This window comes from Oncorhynchus clarkii, chromosome 9, assembly GCF_045791955.1.
Source record: "Oncorhynchus clarkii lewisi isolate Uvic-CL-2024 chromosome 9, UVic_Ocla_1.0, whole genome shotgun sequence".
NCBI classification, from domain to species: domain Eukaryota; kingdom Metazoa; phylum Chordata; class Actinopteri; order Salmoniformes; family Salmonidae; genus Oncorhynchus; species Oncorhynchus clarkii.
Genome location: NC_092155.1, coordinates 77,843,474 through 77,869,841, shown reverse-complemented (window position 1 = coordinate 77,869,841; position 26,368 = coordinate 77,843,474). Strand labels below are relative to the sequence as shown.

At 42.7% G+C, this 26,368-nt stretch overlaps 1 protein-coding gene across 1 annotated transcript in view; it reads left to right on the top strand.

Annotated features, from left to right (window-relative positions):
• The window catches only part of LOC139416959 (membrane-associated guanylate kinase, WW and PDZ domain-containing protein 3-like), a 91,519-nt gene extending 65,744 nt beyond the window's left edge, over positions 1 to 25,775 (top strand). The window contains exons 13-16 of the mRNA XM_071166171.1: positions 513 to 589; positions 943 to 1,092; positions 12,690 to 12,828; positions 24,417 to 25,775. Of these exons, the coding sequence (XP_071022272.1) occupies positions 513 to 589; positions 943 to 1,092; positions 12,690 to 12,828; positions 24,417 to 25,465 (1,415 nt within the window). The 3' untranslated portion in view covers positions 25,466 to 25,775. The remainder of the gene's footprint in view (positions 1 to 512; positions 590 to 942; positions 1,093 to 12,689; positions 12,829 to 24,416) is intronic.
• Positions 25,776 to 26,368: the final 593 nt, after the last annotated feature.

Below are 26,368 nucleotides of genomic sequence, written 5' to 3'. Positions count from 1 at the left end.
CTAGTTATATCTAGTTATATACATACCAATATCTAGTTATATACATACCAGTATCTAGTTATATACATACCAATATCTAGTTATAAACATACCAAAATCTAGTTATATATGTATCCATGCTCACACGCACAACACAACCTCAGATACAGGTAGCTCAAATCTGTCACTCACTTCACACCATAGCAATTCCAATAGAGGGTGTATTTCTTCTCCTTTAGGGAAACAGTACCATAGACAACCCACCTAATCTTGGGTTATCCCAGAACAAAAAATGTTGCGTAATTTGGAAATCTGATTGATTAAATTCTGGGTCTATAGCTGTTCGAAATTGAGAGTTCCGGTTTACGAAGTCTCCACCCTCACAAAAAAATAAACTCTCAGCCATCCCCTCTCGACAGCATCTACGATTAACGCACAGATATCTGTCCACTAGAGATTGCTCCCCAGCCAATTGTTTTCTACTGTAAGCTCTATCATCTCTTAACTTTCTTAGCTATTTCTATCTCCCTTAGACTCCTCTAGTATGTCAGAAGGCCCGGAGTTAGAAGCTGGTGGCAGGACAAGGAAAGGCCACAGAGGGAGGCCCAAGGTGAGGCTTGTATGTGCGTTTTGATTTAATCATATACATGATACATCAAATCAGATAATTTCCTCTCTAATAAGTTGTTGTCTTTATAATTGCCCTGTCGATCCCGGAGCGATTGTGACATCTTTCTGTCCTGTTACTCTCTCGCTCTCCCCCCCCCCCCCCTCTCTCTCTCTCTCTCTCCCCCCCCCTCTCACTCTCTCTCCCTCTCGCTCTCTCTCTCTCCCTCTCTCTCTCTCTCTCTCTCTCTCTCTCTCTCTCTCTCTCTCCCTGTCTCTCTCTCTCTCCCTGTCTCTCTCTCCCTTTCTCTCTCTCTCTCTCTCTCTCCCTGTCCCTCTCTCTTCCTCTCCTTCTAGCAGCAGGACCAGCGTTACTATAGTGTAGACCTAGAGAGAGGTCCTACAGGTTTTGGCTTCAGTCTGCGGGGGGGCAGTGAGTACAACATGGGCCTGTATGTCCTGGGACTGATGGAGGGAGGACCTGCCTCACGCAGCCACAAGATACAGGTGAGATAGTCAGCTGGGTGTGTTGGGGACTGATGGAGGGAGGGTCTGCCTCGCGCAGCCACAGGATACAGGTGTGACAGTCAGCTGGGTGTGTTGGGGACTGTTGGAGGAAGGGTCTGCCTCGCGCAGCCACAAGATACAGGTGTGACAGTCAGCTGGGTGTGTTGGGGACTGTTGGAGGGAGGGTCTGCCTTGCGCAGCCACAGGATACAGGTGTGACAGTCAGCTGGGTGTGTTGGGGACTGTTGGAGGGAGGGTCTGCCTCGCGCAGCCACAGGATACAGGTGTGACAGTCAGAAGGTATGCGTTGTGTAGGTAAGACAAGACAGCTGTGTGTGAGTAGCTGGTGGAGTTAAATGGTGACAGTATAACAGACAATAGGGAAAGAGAGATACCTAGTTAAATGGTGACAGTATAACAGACAATAGGGAAAGAGGAAAGAGAGATACCTAGTTAAATGGTGACAGTTTAACAGACAATAGGGAAAGAGAGATACCTAGTTAAATGGTGACAGTATAACAGACAATAGGGAAAGAGAGATACCTAGTTAAATGGTGACAGTATAACAGACAATAGAGAAAGAGAGATACCTAGTTAAATGGTGACAGTATAACAGACAATAGGGAAAGAGAGATACCTAGTTAAATGGTGACAGTATAACAGACAATAGGGAAAGAGAGATACCTAGTTAAATGGTGACAGTATAACAGACAATAGGGAAAGAGAGATACCTAGTTAAATGGTGACAGTATAACAGACAATAGGGAAAGAGAGATACCTAGTTAAATGGTGACAGTATAACAGACAATAGGGAAAGAGAGATACCTAGTTAAATGGTGACAGTATAACAGACAATAGAGAAAGAGAGATACCTAGTTAAATGGTGACAGTATAACAGACAATAGGGAAAGAGAGATACCTAGTTAAATGGTGACAGTATAACAGACAATAGAGAAAGAGAGATACCTAGTTAAATGGTGACAGTATAACAGACAATAGGGAAAGAGAGATACCTAGTTAAATGGTGACAGTATAACAGACAATAGAGAAAGAGAGATACCTAGTTAAATGGTGACAGTATAACAGACAATAGGGAAAGAGAGATACCTAGTTAAATGGTGACAGTATAACAGACAATAGGGAAAGAGGAAAGAGAGATACCTAGTTAAATGGTGACAGTATAACAGACAATAGGGAAAGAGAGATACCTAGTTAAATGGTGACAGTATAACAGACAATAGGGAAAGAGAGATACCTAGTTAAATGGTGACAGTATAACAGACAATAGGGAAAGAGAGATACCTAGTTAAATGGTGACAGTATAACAGACAATAGGGAAAGAGAGATACCTAGTTAAATGGTGACAGTATAACAGACAATAGAGAAAGAGAGATACCTAGTTAAATGGTGACAGTATAACAGACAATAGGGAAAGAGAGATACCTAGTTAAATGGTGACAGTATAACAGACAATAGGGAAAGAGAGATACCTAGTTAAATGGTGACAGTATAACAGACAATAGGGAAAGAGAGATACCTAGTTAAATGGTGACAGTATAACAGACAATAGGGAAAGAGAGATACCTAGTTAAATGGTGACAGTATAACAGACAATAGGGAAAGAGAGATACCTAGTTAAATGGTGACAGTATAACAGACAATAGGGAAAGAGAGATACCTAGTTAAATGGTGACAGTATAACAGACAATAGGGAAAGAGAGATACCTAGTTAAATGGTGACAGTATAACAGACAATAGGGAAAGAGAGATACCTAGTTAAATGGTGACAGTATAACAGACAATAGGGAAAGAGAGATACCTAGTTAAATGGTGACAGTATAACAGACAATAGGGAAAGAGAGATACCTAGTTAAATGGTGACAGTATAACAGACAATAGGGAAAGAGAGATACCTAGTTAAATGGTGACAGTATAACAGACAATATGGAAAGAGAGATACCTAGTTAAATGGTGACAGTATAACAGACAATAGGGAAAGAGGAAAGAGAGATACCTAGTTAAATGGTGACAGTATAACAGACAATAGGGAAAGAGAGATACCTAGTTAAATGGTGACAGTATAACAGACAATAGGGAAAGAGAGATACCTAGTTAAATGGTGACAGTTTAACAGACAATAGGGAAAGAGAGATACCTAGTTAAATGGTGACAGTATAACAGACAATAGGGAAAGAGGAAAGAGAGATACCTAGTTAAATGGTGACAGTATAACAGACAATAGGGAAAGAGGAAACAGAGATACCTAGTTAAATGGTGACAGTATAACAGACAATAGGGAAAGAGGAAAGAGAGATACCTAGTTAAATGGTGACAGTATAACAGACAATAGGGAAAGAGGAAAGAGAGATACCTAGTTAAATGGTGACAGTATAACAGACAATAGGGAAAGAGAGATACCTAGTTAAATGGTGACAGTATAACAGACAATAGGGAAAGAGAGATACCTAGTTAAATGGTGACAGTATAACAGACAATAGGGAAAGAGAGATACCTAGTTAAATGGTGACAGTATAACAGACCATAGAGAAAGAGAGATACCTAGTTAAATGGTGACAGTATAACAGACAATAGGGAAAGAGAGATACCTAGTTAAATGGTGACAGTATAACAGACAATAGGGAAAGAGAGATACCTAGTTAAATGGTGACAGTATAACAGACAATAGGGAAAGAGAGATACCTAGTTAAATGGTGACAGTATAACAGACAATAGGGAAAGAGAGATACCTAGTTAAATGGTGACAGTATAACAGACAATAGGGAAAGAGAGATACCTAGTTAAATGGTGACAGTTTAACAGACAATAGGGAAAGAGAGATACCTAGTTAAATGGTGACAGTATAACAGACAATAGAGAAAGAGAGATACCTAGTTAAATGGTGACAGTATAACAGACAATAGAGAAAGAGAGATACCTAGTTAAATGGTGACAGTATAACAGACAATAGAGAAAGAGAGATACCTAGTTAAATGGTGACAGTATAACAGACAATAGGGAAAGAGAGATACCTAGTTAAATGGTGACAGTGTAACAGACAATAGGGAAAGAGGAAAGAGAGATACCTAGTTAAATGGTGACAGTATAACAGACAATAGGGAAAGAGAGATACCTAGTTAAATGGTGACAGTATAACAGACAATAGGGGAAGAGAGATACCTAGTTAAATGGTGACAGTATAACAGACAATAGGGAAAGAGAGATACCTAGTTAAATGGTGACAGTATAACAGACAATAGAGAAAGAGGAGAGAGAGATACCTAGTTAAATGGTGACAGTATAACAGACAATAGGGAAAGAGAGATACCTAGTTAAATGGTGACAGTATAACAGACAATAGGGAAAGAGAGATACCTAGTTAAATGGTGACAGTATAACAGACAATAGGGAAAGAGAGATACCTAGTTAAATGGTGACAGTATAACAGACAATAGAGAGAGAGGAAAGAGAGATACCTAGTTAAATGGTGACAGTATAACAGACAATAGAGAGAGAGGAAAGAGAGATACCTAGTTAAATGGTGACAGTATAACAGACAATAGGGAAAGAGAGATACCTAGTTAAATGGTGACAGTATAACAGACAATAGGGAAAGAGAGATACCTAGTTAAATGGTGACAGTATAACAGACAATAGGGAAAGAGGAAAGAGAGATACCTAGTTAAATGGTGACAGTATAACAGACAATAGGGAAAGAGAGATACCTAGTTAAATGGTGACAGTATAACAGACAATAGGGAAAGAGAGATACCTAGTTAAATGGTGACAGTATAACAGACAATAGGGAAAGAGAGATACCTAGTTAAATGGTGACAGTTTAACAGACAATAGGGAAAGAGAGATACCTAGTTAAATGGAGACAGTATAACAGACAATATGGAAAGAGAGATACCTAGTTAAATGGTGACAGTATAACAGACAATAGAGAAAGAGAGATACCTAGTTAAATGGTGACAGTATAACAGACAATAGGGAAAGAGGAAAGAGAGATACCTAGTTAAATGGTGACAGTATAACAGACAATAGAGAAAGAGAGATACCTAGTTAAATGGTGACAGAATAACAGACAATAGGGAAAGAGAGATACCTAGTTAAATGGTGACAGTATAACAGACAATATGGAAAGAGAGATACCTAGTTAAATGGTGACAGTATAACAGACAATAGGGAAAGAGAGATACCTAGTTAAATGGTGACAGTATAACAGACAATAGGGAAAGAGAGATACCTAGTTAAATGGTGACAGTATAACAGACAATAGGGAAAGAGAGATACCTAGTTAAATGGTGACAGTTTAACAGACAATAGGGAAAGAGAGATACCTAGTTAAATGGTGACAGTATAACAGACAATAGGGGAAGAGAGATACCTAGTTAAATGGTGACAGTTTAACAGACAATAGAGAAAGAGAGATACCTAGTTAAATGGTGACAGTATAACAGACAATAGGGAAAGAGAGATACCTAGTTAAATGGTGACAGTATAACAGACAATAGGGAAAGAGAGATACCTAGTTAAATGGTGACAGTATAACAGACAATAGGGAAAGAGGAAAGAGAGATACCTAGTTAAATGGTGACAGTATAACAGACAATAGGGAAAGAGAGATACCTAGTTAAATGGTGACAGTATAACAGACAATAGGGAAAGAGAGATACCTAGTTAAATGGTGACAGTATAACAGACTATAGGGAAAGAGAGATACCTAGTTAAATGGTGACAGTATAACAGACAATAGGGAAAGAGAGATACCTAGTTAAATGGTGACAGTATAACAGACAATAGGGAAAGAGAGATACCTAGTTAAATGGTGACAGTATAACAGACAATAGGGAAAGAGAGATACCTAGTTAAATGGTGACAGTATAACAGACAATAGGGAAAGAGAGATACCTAGTTAAATGGTGACAGTATAACAGACAATAGGGAAAGAGAGATACCTAGTTAAATGGTGACAGTATAACAGACAATAGGGAAAGAGAGATACCTAGTTAAATGGTGACAGTATAACAGACAATAGAGAAAGAGAGATACCTAGTTAAATGGTGACAGTATAACAGACAATAGAGAAAGAGAGATACCTAGTTAAATGGTGACAGTATAACAGACAATAGAGAAAGAGAGATACCTAGTTAAATGGTGACAGTATAACAGACAATAGGGAAAGAGAGATACCTAGTTAAATGGTGACAGTATAACAGACAATATGGAAGGAGAGATACCTAGTTAAATGGTGACAGTTTAACAGACAATAGGGGAAGAGAGATACCTAGTTAAATGGTGACAGTATAACAGACAATAGGGAAAGAGAGATACCTAGTTAAATGGTGACAGTATAACAGACAATAGGGAAAGAGAGATACCTAGTTAAATGGTGACAGTATAACAGACAATAGGGAAAGAGAGATACCTAGTTAAATGGTGACAGTATAACAGACAATAGGGAAAGAGAGATACCTAGTTAAATGGTGACAGTATAACAGACAATAGGGAAAGAGAGATACCTAGTTAAATGGTGACAGTATAACAGACACTAGGGAAAGAGAGATACCTAGTTAAATGGTGACAGTTTAACAGACAATAGGGAAAGAGAGATACCTAGTTAAATGGTGACAGTATAACAGACAATAGAGAAAGAGAGATACCTAGTTAAATGGTGACAGTGTAACAGACAATAGAGAAAGAGAGATACCTAGTTAAATGGTGACAGTATAACAGACAATAGGGAAAGAGAGATACCTAGTTAAATTGTGACAGTATAACAGACAATAGGGAAAGAGGAAAGAGAGATACCTAGTTAAATGGTGACAGTATAACAGACAATAGGGAAAGAGAGATACCTAGTTAAATGGTGACAGTATAACAGACAATAGAGAGAGAGAGGAAAGAGAGATACCTAGTTAAATGGTGACAGTATAACAGACAATAGAGAGAGAGGAAAGAGAGATACCTAGTTAAATGGTGACAGTATAACAGACAATAGGGAAAGAGAGATACCTAGTTAAATGGTGACAGTATAACAGACAATAGGGAAAGAGAGATACCTAGTTAAATGGTGACAGTATAACAGACAATAGGGAAAGAGAGATACCTAGTTAAATGGTGACAGTATAACAGACAATAGGGAAAGAGAGATACCTAGTTAAATGGTGACAGTATAACAGACAATATGGAAAGAGAGATACCTAGTTAAATGGTGACAGTATAACAGACAATAGGGAAAGAGGAAAGAGAGATACCTAGTTAAATGGTGACAGTATAACAGACAATAGGGAAAGAGAGATACCTAGTTAAATGGTGACAGTATAACAGACAATAGGGAAAGAGAGATACCTAGTTAAATGGTGACAGTTTAACAGACAATAGGGAAAGAGAGATACCTAGTTAAATGGTGACAGTATAACAGACAATAGGGAAAGAGGAAAGAGAGATACCTAGTTAAATGGTGACAGTATAACAGACAATAGGGAAAGAGGAAGCAGAGATACCTAGTTAAATGGTGACAGTATAACAGACAATAGGGAAAGAGGAAAGAGAGATACCTAGTTAAATGGTGACAGTATAACAGACAATAGGGAAAGAGGAAAGAGAGATACCTAGTTAAATGGTGACAGTATAACAGACAATAGGGAAAGAGAGATACATAGTTAAATGGTGACAGTATAACAGACAATAGGGAAAGAGAGATACCTAGTTAAATGGTGACAGTATAACAGACAATAGGGAAAGAGAGATACCTAGTTAAATGGTGACAGTATAACAGACAATAGAGAAAGAGAGATACCTAGTTAAATGGTGACAGTATAACAGACAATAGGGAAAGAGAGATACCTAGTTAAATGGTGACAGTATAACAGACAATAGAGAAAGAGAGATACCTAGTTAAATGGTGACAGTATAACAGACAATAGGGAAAGAGAGATACCTAGTTAAATGGTGACAGTATAACAGACAATAGGGAAAGAGAGATACCTAGTTAAATGGTGACAGTATAACAGACAATAGGGAAAGAGAGATACCTAGTTAAATGGTGACAGTATAACAGACAATAGGGAAAGAGAGATACCTAGTTAAATGGTGACAGTATAACAGACAATAGGGAAAGAGAGATACCTAGTTAAATGGTGACAGTTTAACAGACAATAGGGAAAGAGAGATACCTAGTTAAATGGTGACAGTATAACAGACAATAGAGAAAGAGAGATACCTAGTTAAATGGTGACAGTATAACAGACAATAGAGAAAGAGAGATACCTAGTTAAATGGTGACAGTATAACAGACAATAGAGAAAGAGAGATACCTAGTTAAATGGTGACAGTATAACAGACAATAGGGAAAGAGAGATACCTAGTTAAATGGTGACAGTGTAACAGACAATAGGGAAAGAGGAAAGAGAGATACCTAGTTAAATGGTGACAGTATAACAGACAATAGGGAAAGAGAGATACCTAGTTAAATGGTGACAGTATAACAGACAATAGGGGAAGAGAGATACCTAGTTAAATGGTGACAGTATAACAGACAATAGGGAAAGAGAGATACCTAGTTAAATGGTGACAGTATAACAGACAATAGAGAAAGAGGAGAGAGAGATACCTAGTTAAATGGTGACAGTATAACAGACAATAGGGAAAGAGAGATACCTAGTTAAATGGTGACAGTATAACAGACAATAGGGAAAGAGAGATACCTAGTTAAATGGTGACAGTATAACAGACAATAGGGAAAGAGAGATACCTAGTTAAATGGTGACAGTATAACAGACAATAGAGAGAGAGGAAAGAGAGATACCTAGTTAAATGGTGACAGTATAACAGACAATAGAGAGAGAGGAAAGAGAGATACCTAGTTAAATGGTGACAGTATAACAGACAATAGGGAAAGAGAGATACCTAGTTAAATGGTGACAGTATAACAGACAATAGGGAAAGAGAGATACCTAGTTAAATGGTGACAGTATAACAGACAATAGGGAAAGAGGAAAGAGAGATACCTAGTTAAATGGTGACAGTATAACAGACAATAGGGAAAGAGAGATACCTAGTTAAATGGTGACAGTATAACAGACAATAGGGAAAGAGAGATACCTAGTTAAATGGTGACAGTATAACAGACAATAGGGAAAGAGAGATACCTAGTTAAATGGTGACAGTTTAACAGACAATAGGGAAAGAGAGATACCTAGTTAAATGGTGACAGTATAACAGACAATATGGAAAGAGAGATACCTAGTTAAATGGTGACAGTATAACAGACAATAGAGAAAGAGAGATACCTAGTTAAATGGTGACAGTATAACAGACAATAGGGAAAGAGGAAAGAGAGATACCTAGTTAAATGGTGACAGTATAACAGACAATAGAGAAAGAGAGATACCTAGTTAAATGGTGACAGAATAACAGACAATAGGGAAAGAGAGATACCTAGTTAAATGGTGACAGTATAACAGACAATATGGAAAGAGAGATACCTAGTTAAATGGTGACAGTATAACAGACAATAGGGAAAGAGAGATACCTAGTTAAATGGTGACAGTATAACAGACAATAGGGAAAGAGAGATACCTAGTTAAATGGTGACAGTATAACAGACAATAGGGAAAGAGAGATACCTAGTTAAATGGTGACAGTTTAACAGACAATAGGGAAAGAGAGATACCTAGTTAAATGGTGACAGTATAACAGACAATAGGGGAAGAGAGATACCTAGTTAAATGGTGACAGTTTAACAGACAATAGGGAAAGAGAGATACCTAGTTAAATGGTGACAGTATAACAGACAATAGGGGAAGAGAGATACCTAGTTAAATGGTGACAGTTTAACAGACAATAGAGAAAGAGAGATACCTAGTTAAATGGTGACAGTATAACAGACAATAGGGAAAGAGAGATACCTAGTTAAATGGTGACAGTATAACAGACAATAGGGAAAGAGAGATACCTAGTTAAATGGTGACAGTATAACAGACAATAGGGAAAGAGGAAAGAGAGATACCTAGTTAAATGGTGACAGTATAACAGACAATAGGGAAAGAGAGATACCTAGTTAAATGGTGACAGTATAACAGACAATAGGGAAAGAGAGATACCTAGTTAAATGGTGACAGTATAACAGACTATAGGGAAAGAGAGATACCTAGTTAAATGGTGACAGTATAACAGACAATAGGGAAAGAGAGATACCTAGTTAAATGGTGACAGTATAACAGACAATAGGGAAAGAGAGATACCTAGTTAAATGGTGACAGTATAACAGACAATAGGGAAAGAGAGATACCTAGTTAAATGGTGACAGTATAACAGACAATAGGGAAAGAGAGATACCTAGTTAAATGGTGACAGTATAACAGACAATAGGGAAAGAGAGATACCTAGTTAAATGGTGACAGTATAACAGACAATAGGGAAAGAGAGATACCTAGTTAAATGGTGACAGTATAACAGACAATAGAGAAAGAGAGATACCTAGTTAAATGGTGACAGTATAACAGACAATAGAGAAAGAGAGATACCTAGTTAAATGGTGACAGTATAACAGACAATAGAGAAAGAGAGATACCTAGTTAAATGGTGACAGTATAACAGACAATAGGGAAAGAGAGATACCTAGTTAAATGGTGACAGTATAACAGACAATATGGAAGGAGAGATACCTAGTTAAATGGTGACAGTTTAACAGACAATAGGGGAAGAGAGATACCTAGTTAAATGGTGACAGTATAACAGACAATAGGGAAAGAGAGATACCTAGTTAAATGGTGACAGTATAACAGACAATAGGGAAAGAGAGATACCTAGTTAAATGGTGACAGTATAACAGACAATAGGGAAAGAGAGATACCTAGTTAAATGGTGACAGTATAACAGACAATAGGGAAAGAGAGATACCTAGTTAAATGGTGACAGTATAACAGACAATAGGGAAAGAGAGATACCTAGTTAAATGGTGACAGTATAACAGACACTAGGGAAAGAGAGATACCTAGTTAAATGGTGACAGTTTAACAGACAATAGGGAAAGAGAGATACCTAGTTAAATGGTGACAGTATAACAGACAATAGAGAAAGAGAGATACCTAGTTAAATGGTGACAGTGTAACAGACAATAGAGAAAGAGAGATACCTAGTTAAATGGTGACAGTATAACAGACAATAGGGAAAGAGAGATACCTAGTTAAATGGTGACAGTATAACAGACAATAGGGAAAGAGGAAAGAGAGATACCTAGTTAAATGGTGACAGTATAACAGACAATAGGGAAAGAGAGATACCTAGTTAAATGGTGACAGTATAACAGACAATAGAGAGAGAGGAAAGAGAGATACCTAGTTAAATGGTGACAGTATAACAGACAATAGAGAGAGAGGAAAGAGAGATACCTAGTTAAATGGTGACAGTATAACAGACAATAGGGAAAGAGAGATACCTAGTTAAATGGTGACAGTATAACAGACAATAGGGAAAGAGAGATACCTAGTTAAATGGTGACAGTATAACAGACAATAGGGAAAGAGAGATACCTAGTTAAATGGTGACAGTATAACAGACAATAGGGAAAGAGGAAAGAGAGATACCTAGTTAAATGGTGACAGTATAACAGACAATAGGGAAAGAGAGATACCTAGTTAAATGGTGACAGTATAACAGACAATAGGGAAAGAGAGATACCTAGTTAAATGGTGACAGTATAACAGACAATAGGGAAGAGAGATACCTAGTTAAATGGTGACAGTTTAACAGACAATAGGGAAAGAGAGATACCTAGTTAAATGGTGACAGTATAACAGACAATAGGGAAAGAGAGATACCTAGTTAAATGGTGACAGTATAACAGACAATAGGGAAAGAGAGATACCTAGTTAAATGGTGACAGTATAACAGACAATAGGGAAAGAGAGATACCTAGTTAAATGGTGACAGTATAACAGACAATAGGGAAAGAGAGATACCTAGTTAAATGGTGACAGTATAACAGACAATAGGGAAAGAGAGATACCTAGTTAAATGGTGACAGTATAACAGACAATAGGGAAAGAGAGATACCTAGTTAAATGGTGACAGTATAACAGACAATAGGGAAAGAGAGATACCTAGTTAAATGGTGACAGTATAACAGACAATAGGGAAAGAGAGATACCTAGTTAAATGGTGACAGTATAACAGACAATAGAGAAAGAGAGATACCTAGTTAAATGGTGACAGTATAACAGACAATAGGGAAAGAGAGATACCTAGTTAAATGGTGACAGTATAACAGACAATAGGGAAAGAGAGACATCTCTGAATCAGTAAACCACAGCCAGGCTGTAGTGTTGTTGTGGTTTGTGTGTGTCTCTGTGTGTGAGTGTGTAGTTGTTGTGGTTTGTGTGTGTCTCTGTGTGTGTGAGTGTGTGTGTAGTTGTTGTGGTTTGTGTGTGTCTCTGTGTGTGTGTGTGTGTGTGTGTGTGTGTGTGTGTGTGTGTGTGTGTGTGTGTGTGTGTGTGTGTGTGGTTGTTCTGGTTTGTGTGTGTCTCTGTGTGTGAGTGTGTGTGTGTAGTTGTTGTGGTTTGTGTAACCTGTATTGTATTGCTGTTGTGTAGGTGAGTGACCAGCTGGTGGAGATAAATGGTGACAGTACAACAGGAATGACCCACAGCCAGGCGGTAGAGCAGATAAGAAGAGGAGGACATCGTATACACCTGGTACTGAAGAAAGGAAACGGATACGTCCCAGACTATGGTAAGAGACAGGGAGGAAGGATACGTCCCAGACTATGGTAAGAGACAGGGAGGAAGGATACGTCCCAGACTATGGTAAGAGACAGGGAAGGGAAGATACGTCCCAGACTATGGTAAGAGACAGGGAGGAAGGATACGTCCCAGACTATGGTAAGAGACAGGGAGGAAGGATACGTCCCAGACTATGGTAAGAGACAGGGAAGGGAGGATACGTCCCAGACTATGGTAAGAGACAGGGAGGAAGGATACGTCCCAGACTATGGTAAGAGACAGGGAAGGGAGGAAGGATACGTCCCAGACTATGGTAAGAGACAGGGAGGAAGGATACGTCCCAGACTATGGTAAGAGACAGGGAAGGATACGTCCCAGACTATGGTAAGAGACAGGGAAGGATATGTCCCAGACTATGGTAAGAGACAGGGAGGAAGGATTCGTCCCAGACTATGGTAAGAGACAGGGAGGGGAGGAAGTATACGTCCCAGACTATGGTAAGAGACAGGGAGGAAGGATACGTCCCAGACTATGGTAAGAGACAGGGTAGGGAGGAAGGATACGTCCCAGACTATGGTAAGAGACAGGGAGGAAGGATTCGTCCCAGACTATGGTAAGAGACAGGGAAGGATACGTCCCAGACTATGGTAAGAGACAGGGAGGAAGGATACGTCCCAGACTATGGTAAGAGACAGGGAGGAAGGATACGTCCCAGACTATTGTAAGAGACAGGGAAGGGAGGATACGTCCCAGACTATGGTAAGAGACAGGGAGGAAGGATACGTCCCAGACTATGGTAAGAGACAGTGAAGGGAGGATACGTCCCAGACTATGGTAAGAGACAGGGAGGAAGGATACGTCCCAGACTATGGTAAGAGACAGGGAAGGGAGGAAGGATACGTCCCAGACTATGGTAAGAGACAGGGAGGAAGGATACGTCCCAGACTATGGTAAGAGACAGGGAAGGATACGTCCCAGACTATGGTAAGAGACAGGGAAGGATACGTCCCAGACTATGGTAAGAGACAGGGAAGGATACGTCCCAGACTATGGTAAGAGACAGGGAAGGATATGTCCCAGACTATGGTAAGAGACAGGGAAGGATATGTCCCAGACTATGGTAAGAGACAGGGAGGGGAGGAAGGATACGTCCCAGACTATGGTAAGAGACAGGGAGGAAGGATACGTCCCAGACTATGGTAAGAGACAGGGTAGGGAGGAAGGATACGTCCCAGACTATGGTAAGAGACAGGGAGGAAGGATTCGTCCCAGACTATGGTAAGAGACAGGGAAGGATACGTCCCAGACTATGGTAAGAGACAGGGAAGGGAGGAAGGATACGTCCCAGACTATGGTAAGAGACAGGGAAGGATACGTCCCAGACTATGGTAAGAGACAGGGACGGGAGGATACGTCCCAGACTATGGTAAGAGACAGGGAGGAAGGAAGGATACGTCCCAGACTATGGTAAGAGACAGGGAGGAAGGAAGGATACGTCCCAGACTATGGTAAGAGACAGGGAGGGGAGGAAGGATACGTCCCAGACTATGGTAAGAGACAGGGAAGGGAGGATACATCCCAGACTATGGTAAGAGACAGGGAAGGGAGGAAGGATACATCCCAGACTATGGAAAGAGACAGGGAAGGGAGGAAGGATACATCCCAGACTATGGTAAGAGACAGGGAAGGGAGGAAGGATACGTCCCAGACTATGGTGAGAGACAGGGAAGGATACGTCCCAGACTATGGTAAGAGACAGGGAAGGATACGTCCCAGACTATGGTAAGAGACAGGGAAGGATACTTCCCAGACTATGGTAAGAGACAGGGAAGGAAGGAAGGATACGTCCCAGACTATGGTGAGAGACAGGGAAGGGAGGAAGGATACGTCCCAGACTATGGTAAGAGACAGGGAAGGATACGTCCCAGACTATGGTAAGAGACAGGGAAGGGAGGATACGTCCCATACTATGGTAAGAGACAGGGAGGGGAGGAAGGATACGTCCCAGGCTATGGTAAGAGACAGGGAAGGGAGGAAGGATACATCCTAGACTATGGTAAGAGACAGGGAAGGGAGGAAGGATACATCCTAGACTATGGTAAGAGACAGGGAAGGGAGAAAATATATGTCCCAGACTATGGTGAGAGACAGGGAGGAAGGACACGTCCCAGACTATGGTAAGAGACAAGGAAGGGAGGAAGGATACCTCCCAGACTATGGTAAGAGACAGGGAAGGATACGTCCCAGACTATGGTAAGAGACAGGGAAGGATACCTCCCAGTCTATGGTAAGAGACAGTGAAGGGAGGAAGGATACGTCCTAGACTATGGTAAGAGACATTGAAGGATACGTCCCAGACTATGGTAAGAGACAGGGAGGAAGGATACGTCTGATTGATCTGTTTCTTATTGATTGGAAAGCCTTGCTCACATTGCCAGTTTAAAGCTAGCTAGCAAGCAACAAGATGTGCCAAATAACAGCCTAAAAGAGGTCCTATTTGACCTTGAGGTCAAATAAATCCTACGAAGGTGGTTTGAAATATCTCTTAAAATATCTGATTCAAGACCATGTGGTAGCTAAATCAAATCAAATCAAAAGTATTTATAAAGCCCTTCGTACATCAGCGGATATCTCAAAGTGCTGTACAGAAACCCAGCCCAAAAACACCCAAACAGCAAGCAATGCAGGTGTAGGAGCACGGTGGCTAGGAAAAAGCTAACTAGCATGTTGATCGTTTACAAAACAAATTAGGGAACGTGCTAGAAAAGGTAAACAGCTACCTAGCTAGCTAGATGACTGCTGTGAAATGACTTGTTTTGAATGTTGATCATGTTATCCTTTCCGGGATTCTAATTGTTCTTACAGTATGATTTTGAACATGTCAAAGCAACTGGGAAACGTCCATGGCAGGCATTGTTGTCACCTTTAGCTTTCTACATACTGTAACTTCTGAGTGGTGGAGTTTGTTTTGTATGGCCCGGTGCCCCGGATGAGCGGAGTTTGCTAATTTTTAGACCATTCCATTGACCTTCACCCACCCGGGGCACCAGTCCATGCGAAATGAACACACACAAATCTGATTTGGTCACTTGTAACTTGCTGTTTGGACAGTGGTTTTTCCAAAACGGATTTGAAAAATGAAACTGATTTGAGCTTTATTAAGGCCTGAAGTGTGAACAAGTCTTTATTGACCTATTCAAAAGGGTCACTTCTTTCATTTATTTCCTCTAACCGGTGTCTTCTTTCTCACTGCTAAGAGTCTTACTTCCTGTCTTGCTTCCTGTTCTTTCTCTGTTTGTCTTTCTCCTGACCCAACTTGTGGTCTTTCCTTTTGCTGTCTCTTTCCTTCTATTTCTCTCTACCTTTCTCTTTTATCCTTCTCTCCATCTACTTCTCCTTCTCTTTCCTCCTCCTCCCTCTCCTTCGTTCCTTCCTTCCCTCTCCTCCTCCTCCCTCTCAGTGGAGCTCTCCAGCCTGTCTCTGTGTATGACCAACTCTAAGCAGGGAGAGCCTTGCTTCTATGTCATCGGCAGAACAGAGAATACGCGGTTGGTATCCCTTCCTGTTAGTCTTTCATTCTCTTTGGTTTATTCTCTTCGTTCCTTTGGTTCTCTTCATCCCTACATCCCTTTGTGTTCTAGAACTCTTATTTCTACGTCCCTTTGTGTTCTAGAACTCTTATTTCTACATCCCTTTGTGTTCTAGAACTCTTATTTCTACGTCCCTTTGTGTTCTAGAACTCTTATTTCTACGTCCCTTTGTGTTCTAGAACTCTTATTTCTACATCCCTTTGTGTTCTAGAACTCTTATTTCTACATCCCTTTGTGTTCTAGAACTCTTATTTCTACGTCCCTTTGTGTTCTAAAGGTCTGCACATTGACATATGCCATTTACAGACCATTTTATCCATTCTGGTATGTGTACCTGATCCCTGCGGGAATTAAACCCACAACCTTGGCTTTGCTAATGCCACCCTCTTACCAACAGAGCCACACAGTTGGGACCACATGTCCTTGTTGCCCAGGGTTACGTGAACAAGAGGTGTCTCATATCTCCAGGTTTATTTGCTCTTGCAGTTGAATTACATGCAGTGAGTCCTAGCTATGGAACGGAGTTATTTATGTGCCACTCCTGGTGGTATGTAATCCAACAGTAAAAAGTGCCATTTCAAATCTTAAAGCCCGCAGCTATAATGTATCATCAGCATGAATGACCCCATTATAAATGTGTGTCTTATAGTTGCTACGCCTGTATATAAATATAATTCAATAACAGGCCTACAGCACTTGTTCAGCCTGTCTGTCCTTATGAATGTAGCTGTTTCAGTACAAACATCAGCCATGTTTATCTCAGTGAGTGATTTACTTTACTCAGAACACAGATGAGGCTTGTTGAAACAAAGAGATTCAAATGAAATGAACAGTAACAGTCAGAGTTTGGACTCACCAAGTCGTTCAAGGGATTTTCTTTATTGTTTTTTTAAAACGTTTTTTAAAATAGTTTTTTCTTTATTGTAGAATAATAGTGAAGACATAAAAACTATGAAATAACACATATGGAATCATGTAGTAATGAAAAAAAAGTGTTAAACAAATCAAAATATATTTTATATTTGAGATTCTTCAAAGTAGCTACCCTTTGCCTTGATGACAGCTTTGCACACTCTTGGCATTCTCTCAACCAGCTTCATGAGGTAGTTAGTTACCTGGAATGCATTTCAATTAACAGCTGTGCTTTGTTAAAAATGTATTTGTGGAATTTCTTTCCTTAATGCGTTTGAGCCATTCAGTTGTGTTGTGACAAGTTAGGGGTGGTAAACAGAAGATATCCCTATTTGGTAAAAGACCAAGTCCATATTATGGCAAGAACAGCTCAAATAAGCAAAGAGAAACGACAGTCCATCATTACTTTAAGACATGAAGGTCAGTCAATCCGGAAAATGTCCAAGAACATTGAAAGTTTCTTCAAGTGCAGTCGCAAAAACCACCGAAACTGACTCTCATGAGGACCGCCACAGGAAAGGAAGACCCAGAGTTACCTCTGCTACAGAGGATAAGATCATTAGAGTTAACTGTCTCTCATGAGGATCGCCACAGGAAAGGGTGGTCCTCATTTTAAATGTATTATTCTTGTTTATCCAACCACTGGAGCCCGATATCAATGTTTTCCAATGCACCAGAGAGCATAATGTAGCCACAGAGGATCAATAGTCCAGTTGGCGCTTCTTCAAAATCAAAGAAGCGCCAACATAAAGTATCTTAAAGGGTGTTGGGCCACCACGAGCTGCCAGAACAGTTTCAATGCGCCAATCTATAGATTATAGAAGTGGACATAAACCACGCCAGGAGAATGCATGCCACACCATAACATATACTTTGTATCCTTTGTTTACTCAAGTGTTTCAGTTTGTCATGTTTAACTGTCGAATATATCCACGGTGGCGTGCAGTGGGACAAACAGGCTAATCCGCTAGCTAGCAAAACCATGTAGATTTATTTACATTTAGTTTTTCGATTTAGATAGTTTTTTGTGTGTTTAACTAGCTGGCTAGTTTGAATAACACTTATACTTCCTAGCTTAGAATTGTGAAGTAAAACATTTTCAAAATCAGAGTTCTGGACAAGCAATTTTGGTTAGGTTAAAAATCTGTGGTTAGCTAGGTGCATATGAAAATGAGCTAGATTACCAGTGACTGTAGTTACGTGTACAACGCATATTACCTTCCTTACTAGTAAAAATAAAACCAGCAAAGGCTAGCATAATGAAAATGGTGACCTTTTTATTGACAAGTCTTTTGTGAGCTAGCCAGGTACTTTTTCATGTGAGTGGTGTTATGCTAGCTAATGTTAGCCTACCAGGGAAGGGATATTTAACTAGACAGACTTGGTAGCTAACGTTAGGCCGGCACCATGGCAAGGATAGTTTGTTAGCTAGCATGTCACCATTTAGAAACAAGTCTGACTACACGAATGGTGAACTAATGTTAGCTAGCTTGATAATATTGCATGGTGGGCTAGCTACTTCGGCACCTTGGTTGGCTAGTTAGCTGCATTAGCTAAAATGAGCTAGGTAGCTCACAAAGGACTCAACGTTTCCCATACAAAACACAGAAATGGGCTAAGCTAGCCCGAGGCTAGTACTTTTTAGACTGGGCTAAGCTAGCCCGAGGCTAGTACTTTTCAGACTAGGCTAAGCTAGCTCGAAGCTAGTACTTTTCAGACTGTGCTAAGCTAGCCCGAGGCTAGTACTTTTCAGACGGGGCTAAGCTAGCCCGAGGCTAGTACTTTTCAGACTGGGCTAAGCTAGATCGGGGCTAGTACTTTTCAGACGGGGCAAAGCTAGCTCGAGGCTAGTACTTGTCAGACTAGGCTAAGCTAGCTCGAAGCTAGTACTTTTCAGACTGGGCTAAGCTAGCTCGAGGCTAGTACTTTTCAGACTGGGCTAAGCTGGCTCCAGTCAAGTACTTTTCAGACTGGGCTAAGCTAGCTCGTGGCTAGTACTTTTCAGACTGGGCTAAGCTGGCTCCAGTCAAGTACTTTTCAGACTGGGCTAGTAGATAATGTGTTTAGGACCTGAATGTAGAAATCGTGGTTTGCAGGCCATTGCCCAGGATCCTGCATGTCAGCCCCTTTAAGACAATCTCCCAAACGGTCCTCCTCAGTGACCTCACAACTGAGGGTCTTTAACTTTCTTTTTGAGAATTAGAATCAGAAATACAGTTTCATAGCTCATCGCAATACTTCACCTCTTCGGCAAATAGTACCCTAGACTGCCCTGATCATCTAGTTGAGCGTTCCGGATGATTTTAAATGTGCAAATAGACCAAAACCTAGTCTATTTTACCATTACTATAGTCAATGGTAAGGTCCCTTTAGACCATAGAGACACTTGACCACCATCACTACTGTGGTGCCCACCAGACCATCCCGGTGAGGCACCAAGGTTTCCCAGATCTCGTGACCCAAAACCCTGACTCCTGAACATCCATCCCTGTAGCCATTTTGAATGCCTTGATGCTGTGCCTCTTCGTTATCTGTGCCTCATTTTACAGACAACACCTCATCCAACGACTGTGATCTGAGGACCCTTTTTCAGCAGCGACGGAATAACACGCTTGGCCCTAACCACTGCTCCATAATTCCTGACCGTCAACCTTCCCTCTCCTCATGGTGTGCCAGTTGAAGTTGGTGCGCTGTCCAACTGTTGCCTGTCATATAGCCACCTGCTGCTCCACCGACCGGGTCATGCCAGCGAGGATGCCTGCATGCCCCAGGGAGGGTAGCGGTTGTTTAATAAGGAGACATGCCATTCCACTGAACCTGCCCCTGGAGACGGTTCCTTAACCAAGATCCTCCTCTGTGGGCTCACGGGACAGAGGGTTGTAGTCTTCAGCCAGGTGAAGATCCTCCACTTGGTTGGGCATGGCTGGCTTCCTCCACTCTGCATTCCACATCCGTACGGCCAATATTGTGCATGGCTACACTGATGAGCTTCATGGGGGCATTTACATGTTGTAGAGATAATCCCCTGGTCACCTATAGAGACCTGCCAACAGGAAGTGGTCACCTATAGAGACCTAACAACAGGAAGTGGTCACCTATACAGACCTGCCAACAGGAAGTGGTCACCTATACAGACCTGCCAACAGGAAGGAGGTTAAGTGACACATGACTTTGAACCTGGAAATGCATTAGCTGTAAGAAATCTGCTATATGAATAGTTTGATTTAATTTATGAAATGACAGCTGGAGAATATTTAATGAACTGTAATTTTCACGAGGACAAGTGAAGCTTTTCCATAAACTTTCATTGATAACGTATCAATCATTTTAGCGGGAAGGATCCTATAGATCAAGACTGTGTGAATCCATGTACCACTCTAAATAAACAAACACTGTGCCTCTCAGGATGTGTCTCTGGTCCTGAAACTACAATACAGGCTGGATGTCTTAACTTAAGTACATTCTGAATGTCAATAGATTTTTACATTCATTCTCATCAATGACAACATTCTTGAACTGAGTTATCACTCATCTAAGTCTGGTATCCGTGGTAATATGGTTAATTATTATATAATTGATTAAGTGACTCTTTCCTTGTAGAATGTTGACAGCTGTATACAACACATTGTACTGCTGAGATGCTCAAACGTAACTTAATAGCTACAGTCACCGACACAGGATAATATGTATCCCTCATGCTGACCAAACCAGTAAGTTACCACTCACTCTAGCTGCACTTCTCCACCTGGCCAGACTTCTAGTGTTCTTCTCCACATGGCCAGACTTCTAGTGGTCTTCTCCACATGGCCAGACTTCTAGTGGTCTTCTCCACCTGGCCAGACTTCTAGTGTTCTTCTCCACATGGCCAGACTTCTAGTGGTCTTCTCCACATGGCCAGACTTCTAGTGGTCTTCTCCACATGGCCAGACTTCTAGTGGTCTTCTCCACCTGGCCAGACTTCTAGTGGTCTTCTCCACCTGGCCAGACTTCTAGTGGTCTTCTCCACCTGGCCAGACTTCTAGTGGTCTTCTCCACCTGGCCAGACTTCTAGTGGTCTTCTCCACATGGCCAGACTTCTAGTGGTCTTCTACACCTGGCCAGACTTCTAGTGGTCTTCTCCACCTGGCCAGACTTCTAGTGGTCTTCTACACCTGGCCAGACTTCTAGTGGTCTTCTCCACCTGGCCAGACTTCTAGTGGTCTTCTCCACCTGACCAGACTTCTAGTGGTCTTCTCCACATGGCCAGACTTCTAGTGGTCTTCTCCACATGGCCAGACTTCTAGTGTTCTTCTCAACATGGCCAGACTTCTAGTGTTCTTCTCCACATGGCCAGACTTCTAGTGGTCTTCTCCACCTGGCCAGACTTCTAGTGGTCTTCTCCACATGGCCAGACTTCTAGTGGTCTTCTACACCTGGCCAGACTTCTAGTGGTCTTCTCCACCTGGCCAGACTTCTAGTGGTCTTCTCCACCTGGCCAGACTTCTAGTGGTCTTCTCCACCTGGCCAGACTTCTAGTGGTCTTCTCCACATGGCCAGACTTCTAGTGGTCTTCTCCACCTGGCCAGACTTCTAGTGGTGTTCTACACCTGGCCAGACTTCTAGTGGTCTTCTCCACCTGGCCAGACTTCTAGTGGTCTTCTCCACCTGGCCAGACTGCTAGTGTTCTTCTCCACCTGGCCAGACTTCTAGTAGTCGTCTCCACGTGGCCAGACTTCTAGTGGTCTTCTCCACCTGGCCAGACTTCTAGTGGTCTTCTCCACCTGGCCAGACTTCTAGTGGTCTTCTCCACCTGGCCAGACTTCTAGTAGTCGTCTCCACGTGGCCAGACTTATAGTGGTCTTATGCCCTTTTAATGCTCTTATGCTCATCCTTGAAAAATGCCATAAGGTCTGAAATAGATACCAAAGGCAACATACTTTACAAACAGTTAACTAGGCTAAGTGAAATAAAAATATGTTTTATCTACTGCTCTGCTAACTCGCTAGCTAAAGTGTAGTCAGCTAAGACAGAGAAAGGGGACGTAATGAGTTCATGGAGCAGGTCTCTGATCGTGCTGGTGAATGGTAGCTGACAGTGTCGACTAGAGATGACGTGCAGGAGCTTCCTGCAGGAAGTTGGAGTCTTGCAGAGGTCTTCTTTGCTGCTAAATAACATTTAGATTTAGCCAGCAAATGGAATCTCCTTAGCTAGGTAACTATATCATGCCAAAGATTATCTCGTGGTTAATCATCTAACATAATTTTTATAAAAAAAAAAATATGTTCTAGGTTTTTCCTACTGCTAACTAGTTAAGACAGATGTGCTAGCAAACATTAATTAGCTACTAGATCCTTAGCTAGCTGAGCAGCGTGCTAAATCATCCTCTCTCCTCTGTCAATATTTTTTTTTGACTTGTGAACAACAGTTATTTCACCCCAACACTTCTCGTAGCCACGTCCGTCCTGATTCTTCACAATACTGTCGCATCATGTCAGTCAGTGGCAGCATAAAATCCTGGGCACGTTCCAGGTCGTCTTTATTTTTAAGATGGGCAGAGCTCACAAAGTCGGAGGAATTTCTCTAAAACCAGTGAACCACACCAATAATACGGAATGAGATCTTTCCAACGAAGCCTTCATTACTGGAATAAATAATTGTACCAGTGCTGTACATCATCATCATCAGGGTTTCAAACCTGGGGCTAGATTCATCATGGGAGTTGACCGTTTGTCAGAAAACCAACCATTTCGGTTCATGGGACAGAGCAACAATGCATCACACCCAAAAGTGAGAAAAATAAACTGCAAGCATTGGTAACTGCGTTTTTAAATGGCTAATAGATGTAGGTAAATAGTAGTTCACTATTTGGCAAGCACTGACTGGTTATTGCACTGGTTTGACCAATTTGTTATAAGCCATTTATTAATAGTTTATAATGCATTTACAAATCATTAAATAACTTAATAACGTATTTACAAACACGTTATAAACCCTTTACAAATGGACCCTTATTGTAAAGTGTTACCTTTCATCCCAACTCACTGTCAACAGTTGTTTCATTATTTCAAACACAGTGTGTGACATCACATGGAAACTGTCTCTATGTTGTGTTTTTCCCTCTAGCTCCCACTAACCTCTGTCTCTCTCTGCACCCCCTCCCTCCTCCTCCGTGTCTCTCTCTCTCTGCACCTCCCCTCCTCTGTCTCTCTCTCTCTCTCTCGGCACTCCCCCCTCCTCTGTCTCGCTATCTCGGCACACCCCTCTGTCTTGCTCTCTGTCTCTCTATACCCCCCCTCCCTGTCTCTCTCTCTCTCTCTACACCCCCCTCTGTCTCTCTCTCTCTACACCCCCCTCCTCTGTTTCTCTCTCTCTACACCCCCCCCTCCCTGTCTCTCTCTCTCTCTCTCTACACCCCCCCCCGTCCTCTGTCTCTCTCTCTCTCTCTACACCCCCCTCCCTCTGTCTCTCTCTCTCTATACCCCCCCTCCTCTGTTTCTCTCTCTCTACACCCCCCCTCCTCTGTCTCTCTCTCTCTACACCCCCCTCCTCTGTTTCTCTCTCTCTACACCCCCCCCTCCCTGTCTCTCTCTCTCTCTCTACACCCCCCCGTCCTCTGTCTCTCTCTCTCTCTCTCTCTACACCCCCCTTCCTCTGTCTCTCTCTCTCTATACCCCCCTCCTCTGTTTCTCTCTCTACACCCCCCCTCCTCTGCCTCTCTCTCTCTACACTCCCCCTCCTCTCTCTCTCTCTCTACACCCCCCCTCCTCTCTCTCTCTCTACACCCCCCCTCCTCTATCTCTCTCTCTCTCTCTACACCCCCCTCCTCTGTCTCTCTCTCTCTACACCCCCCCTCCTCTGTTTCTCTCTCTCTACACCCCCCCCTCCTCTGTCTCTCTCTCTCTACACTCCCCCTCCTCTCTCTCTCTCTCTACACCCCCCCTCCTCTCTCTCTCTCTCTCTGCACCCCCCTCCTTTGTCTCTCTCTCTCTACACCTCCCCCCTCCTCTGTCTCTCTCTCTCTCTACACCCCCCCCTCCTCTGTCTCTTTCTCTCGCCCCCTCTCTTCTCTATCTCTCTCCCTCTCTTTGCCCCCCTCCTTCTCTCTCTCCTCTCTCAGACCATGATCCCAGAGCAGTCTCCCCCTCCTCCTATCTCTACCCAGAGGAGCCGGGTGTGGCTGCAGTAGATAAAACACGCTCTCTGCCAACGAAGAGCGGAAGGGTGGATAGAGGAGGAGGACAGAGGGAGAGGGAGAAGAGAAGGAGGCAGAGAAAGGGAGGTAGTCTGGGGGAAAGGAGTAGCAGAGGAGGACGAGGAGGACGAGGTACTCCTGACACAGACCTGGATTGTCACGAGGAGGAGGAGGACGAGGAGGAGGAGAGTCAGGTCATCAGCCACAGAGGTCAGAAGTCAGAGGATAAGGACAACGGAAAATGTACCCAGAGTTTACCCAAGAACGTACTAAGGAACTCAGACAGACAAGAGGAGGTAGTGGAGACAGTGCCGGAGGTGAGGCACAGCAGGGTCAAACAGAGGTCAAAACAGTTGAGGAGCAGGACAACACAAAGTGAGAGGAGAGAGGAAATAGAGGAGCTGGACATACACATACCTCACTCAGACAGTAAAACACAGGAGAAGGTGGGAGGGAGGGAAGGTGGGAGGAGGAAGAGGGAGGGACAAAGGGAGAAAGAGAGGGAGAGGAAGGCTGAGATGAAGGTAAAGACAAGGGCTGCCGGACCTGTGGTGGAGGATTCTGGGCCGGAAAAAAGGGACAGACCCCCAGAGAAAGAGAGAGAGCGAGCTCCCTTCTCCTTCCTCATGCCACTGCAGGATGGAGACGCTGAACTGTCTAATGCAGAGTCAGGGGCCTCAGGAGCCTCCGGGGCCAGCTTCTCTGACCAGGTCAGTGTGTCTGCTGCCAGTGTCTCTGGATCCACCGCCGGGGCCCCACCTGGGTGGGGAGAACCCAGAGAACTGAGAGGGGATCCAGGAAGCACCCAGTCATGGTGTCCGGCCACCCATGCATCCCACAACCCGGGCCCCTGGAGAAGTACACAGTCACGGGGGGCCACCTACGCCGGCCCCGGCCCCTGGATTAAACCCAGCCAGCAGAAACTGACTCAGGTGTTGGTGGGACACAGGCTGAGAGGAGGTCTTGACCTGTAGATGAGAGGAAGAGATGGACAACTGACTGTTCCTGTGGTGCTGATTAACAGAAGGAGTGTTGTGGTCTTTCTGATAACTTCCCCAAAAGCAGAATCCTGGTTGGAGGATTCCCAGATTTCCTGCTTATTCCCTCATAATTCCAGGGATCCTCCAACCAGAATTTTTGGGCAAGTTACCAGAATTTTGCAACCCTAGGTTTGACTGGCAGCTCCTCCAACCTATCGTGGTCCTGACTGGTTTGACTGGCAGCTCCTCCAACCTATCGTGGTCCTGACTGGTTTGACTGGCAGCTCTTACAACCTATCGTGGTCCTGACTGGTTTGACTGGCAGCTCCTCCAACCTATCGTGGTCCTGACTGGTTTGACTGGCAGCTCCTCCAACCTATCGTGGTCCTGACTGGTTTGACTGGCAGCTCCTCCAACCTATCGTGGTCCTGACTGGTTTGACTGGCAGCTCCTCCAACCTATCGTGGTACTGACTGGTTTGACTGGCAGCTCCTCCAACCTATCGTGGTCCTGACTGGTTTGACTGGCAGCTCCTCCAACCTATCGTGGTCCTGACTGGTTTGACTGGCAGCTCCTCCAACCTATCGTGGTCCTGACTGGTTTGACTGGCAGCTCCTCCAACCTATCGTGGTACTGACTGGTTTGACTGGCAGCTCTTCCAACCTATCGTGGTCCTGACTGGTTTGACTGGCGGCTCCTCCAACCTATCGTGGTCCTGACTGGTTTGACTGGCAGCTCTTACAACCTATCGTGGTCCTGACTGGTTTGACTGGCAGCTCCTACAACCTATCGTGGTCCTGACTGGTTTGACTGGCAGCTCCTACAACCTATCGTGGTCCTGACTGGTTTGACTGGCAGCTCTTACAACCTATCGTGGTCCTGACTGGTTTGACTGGC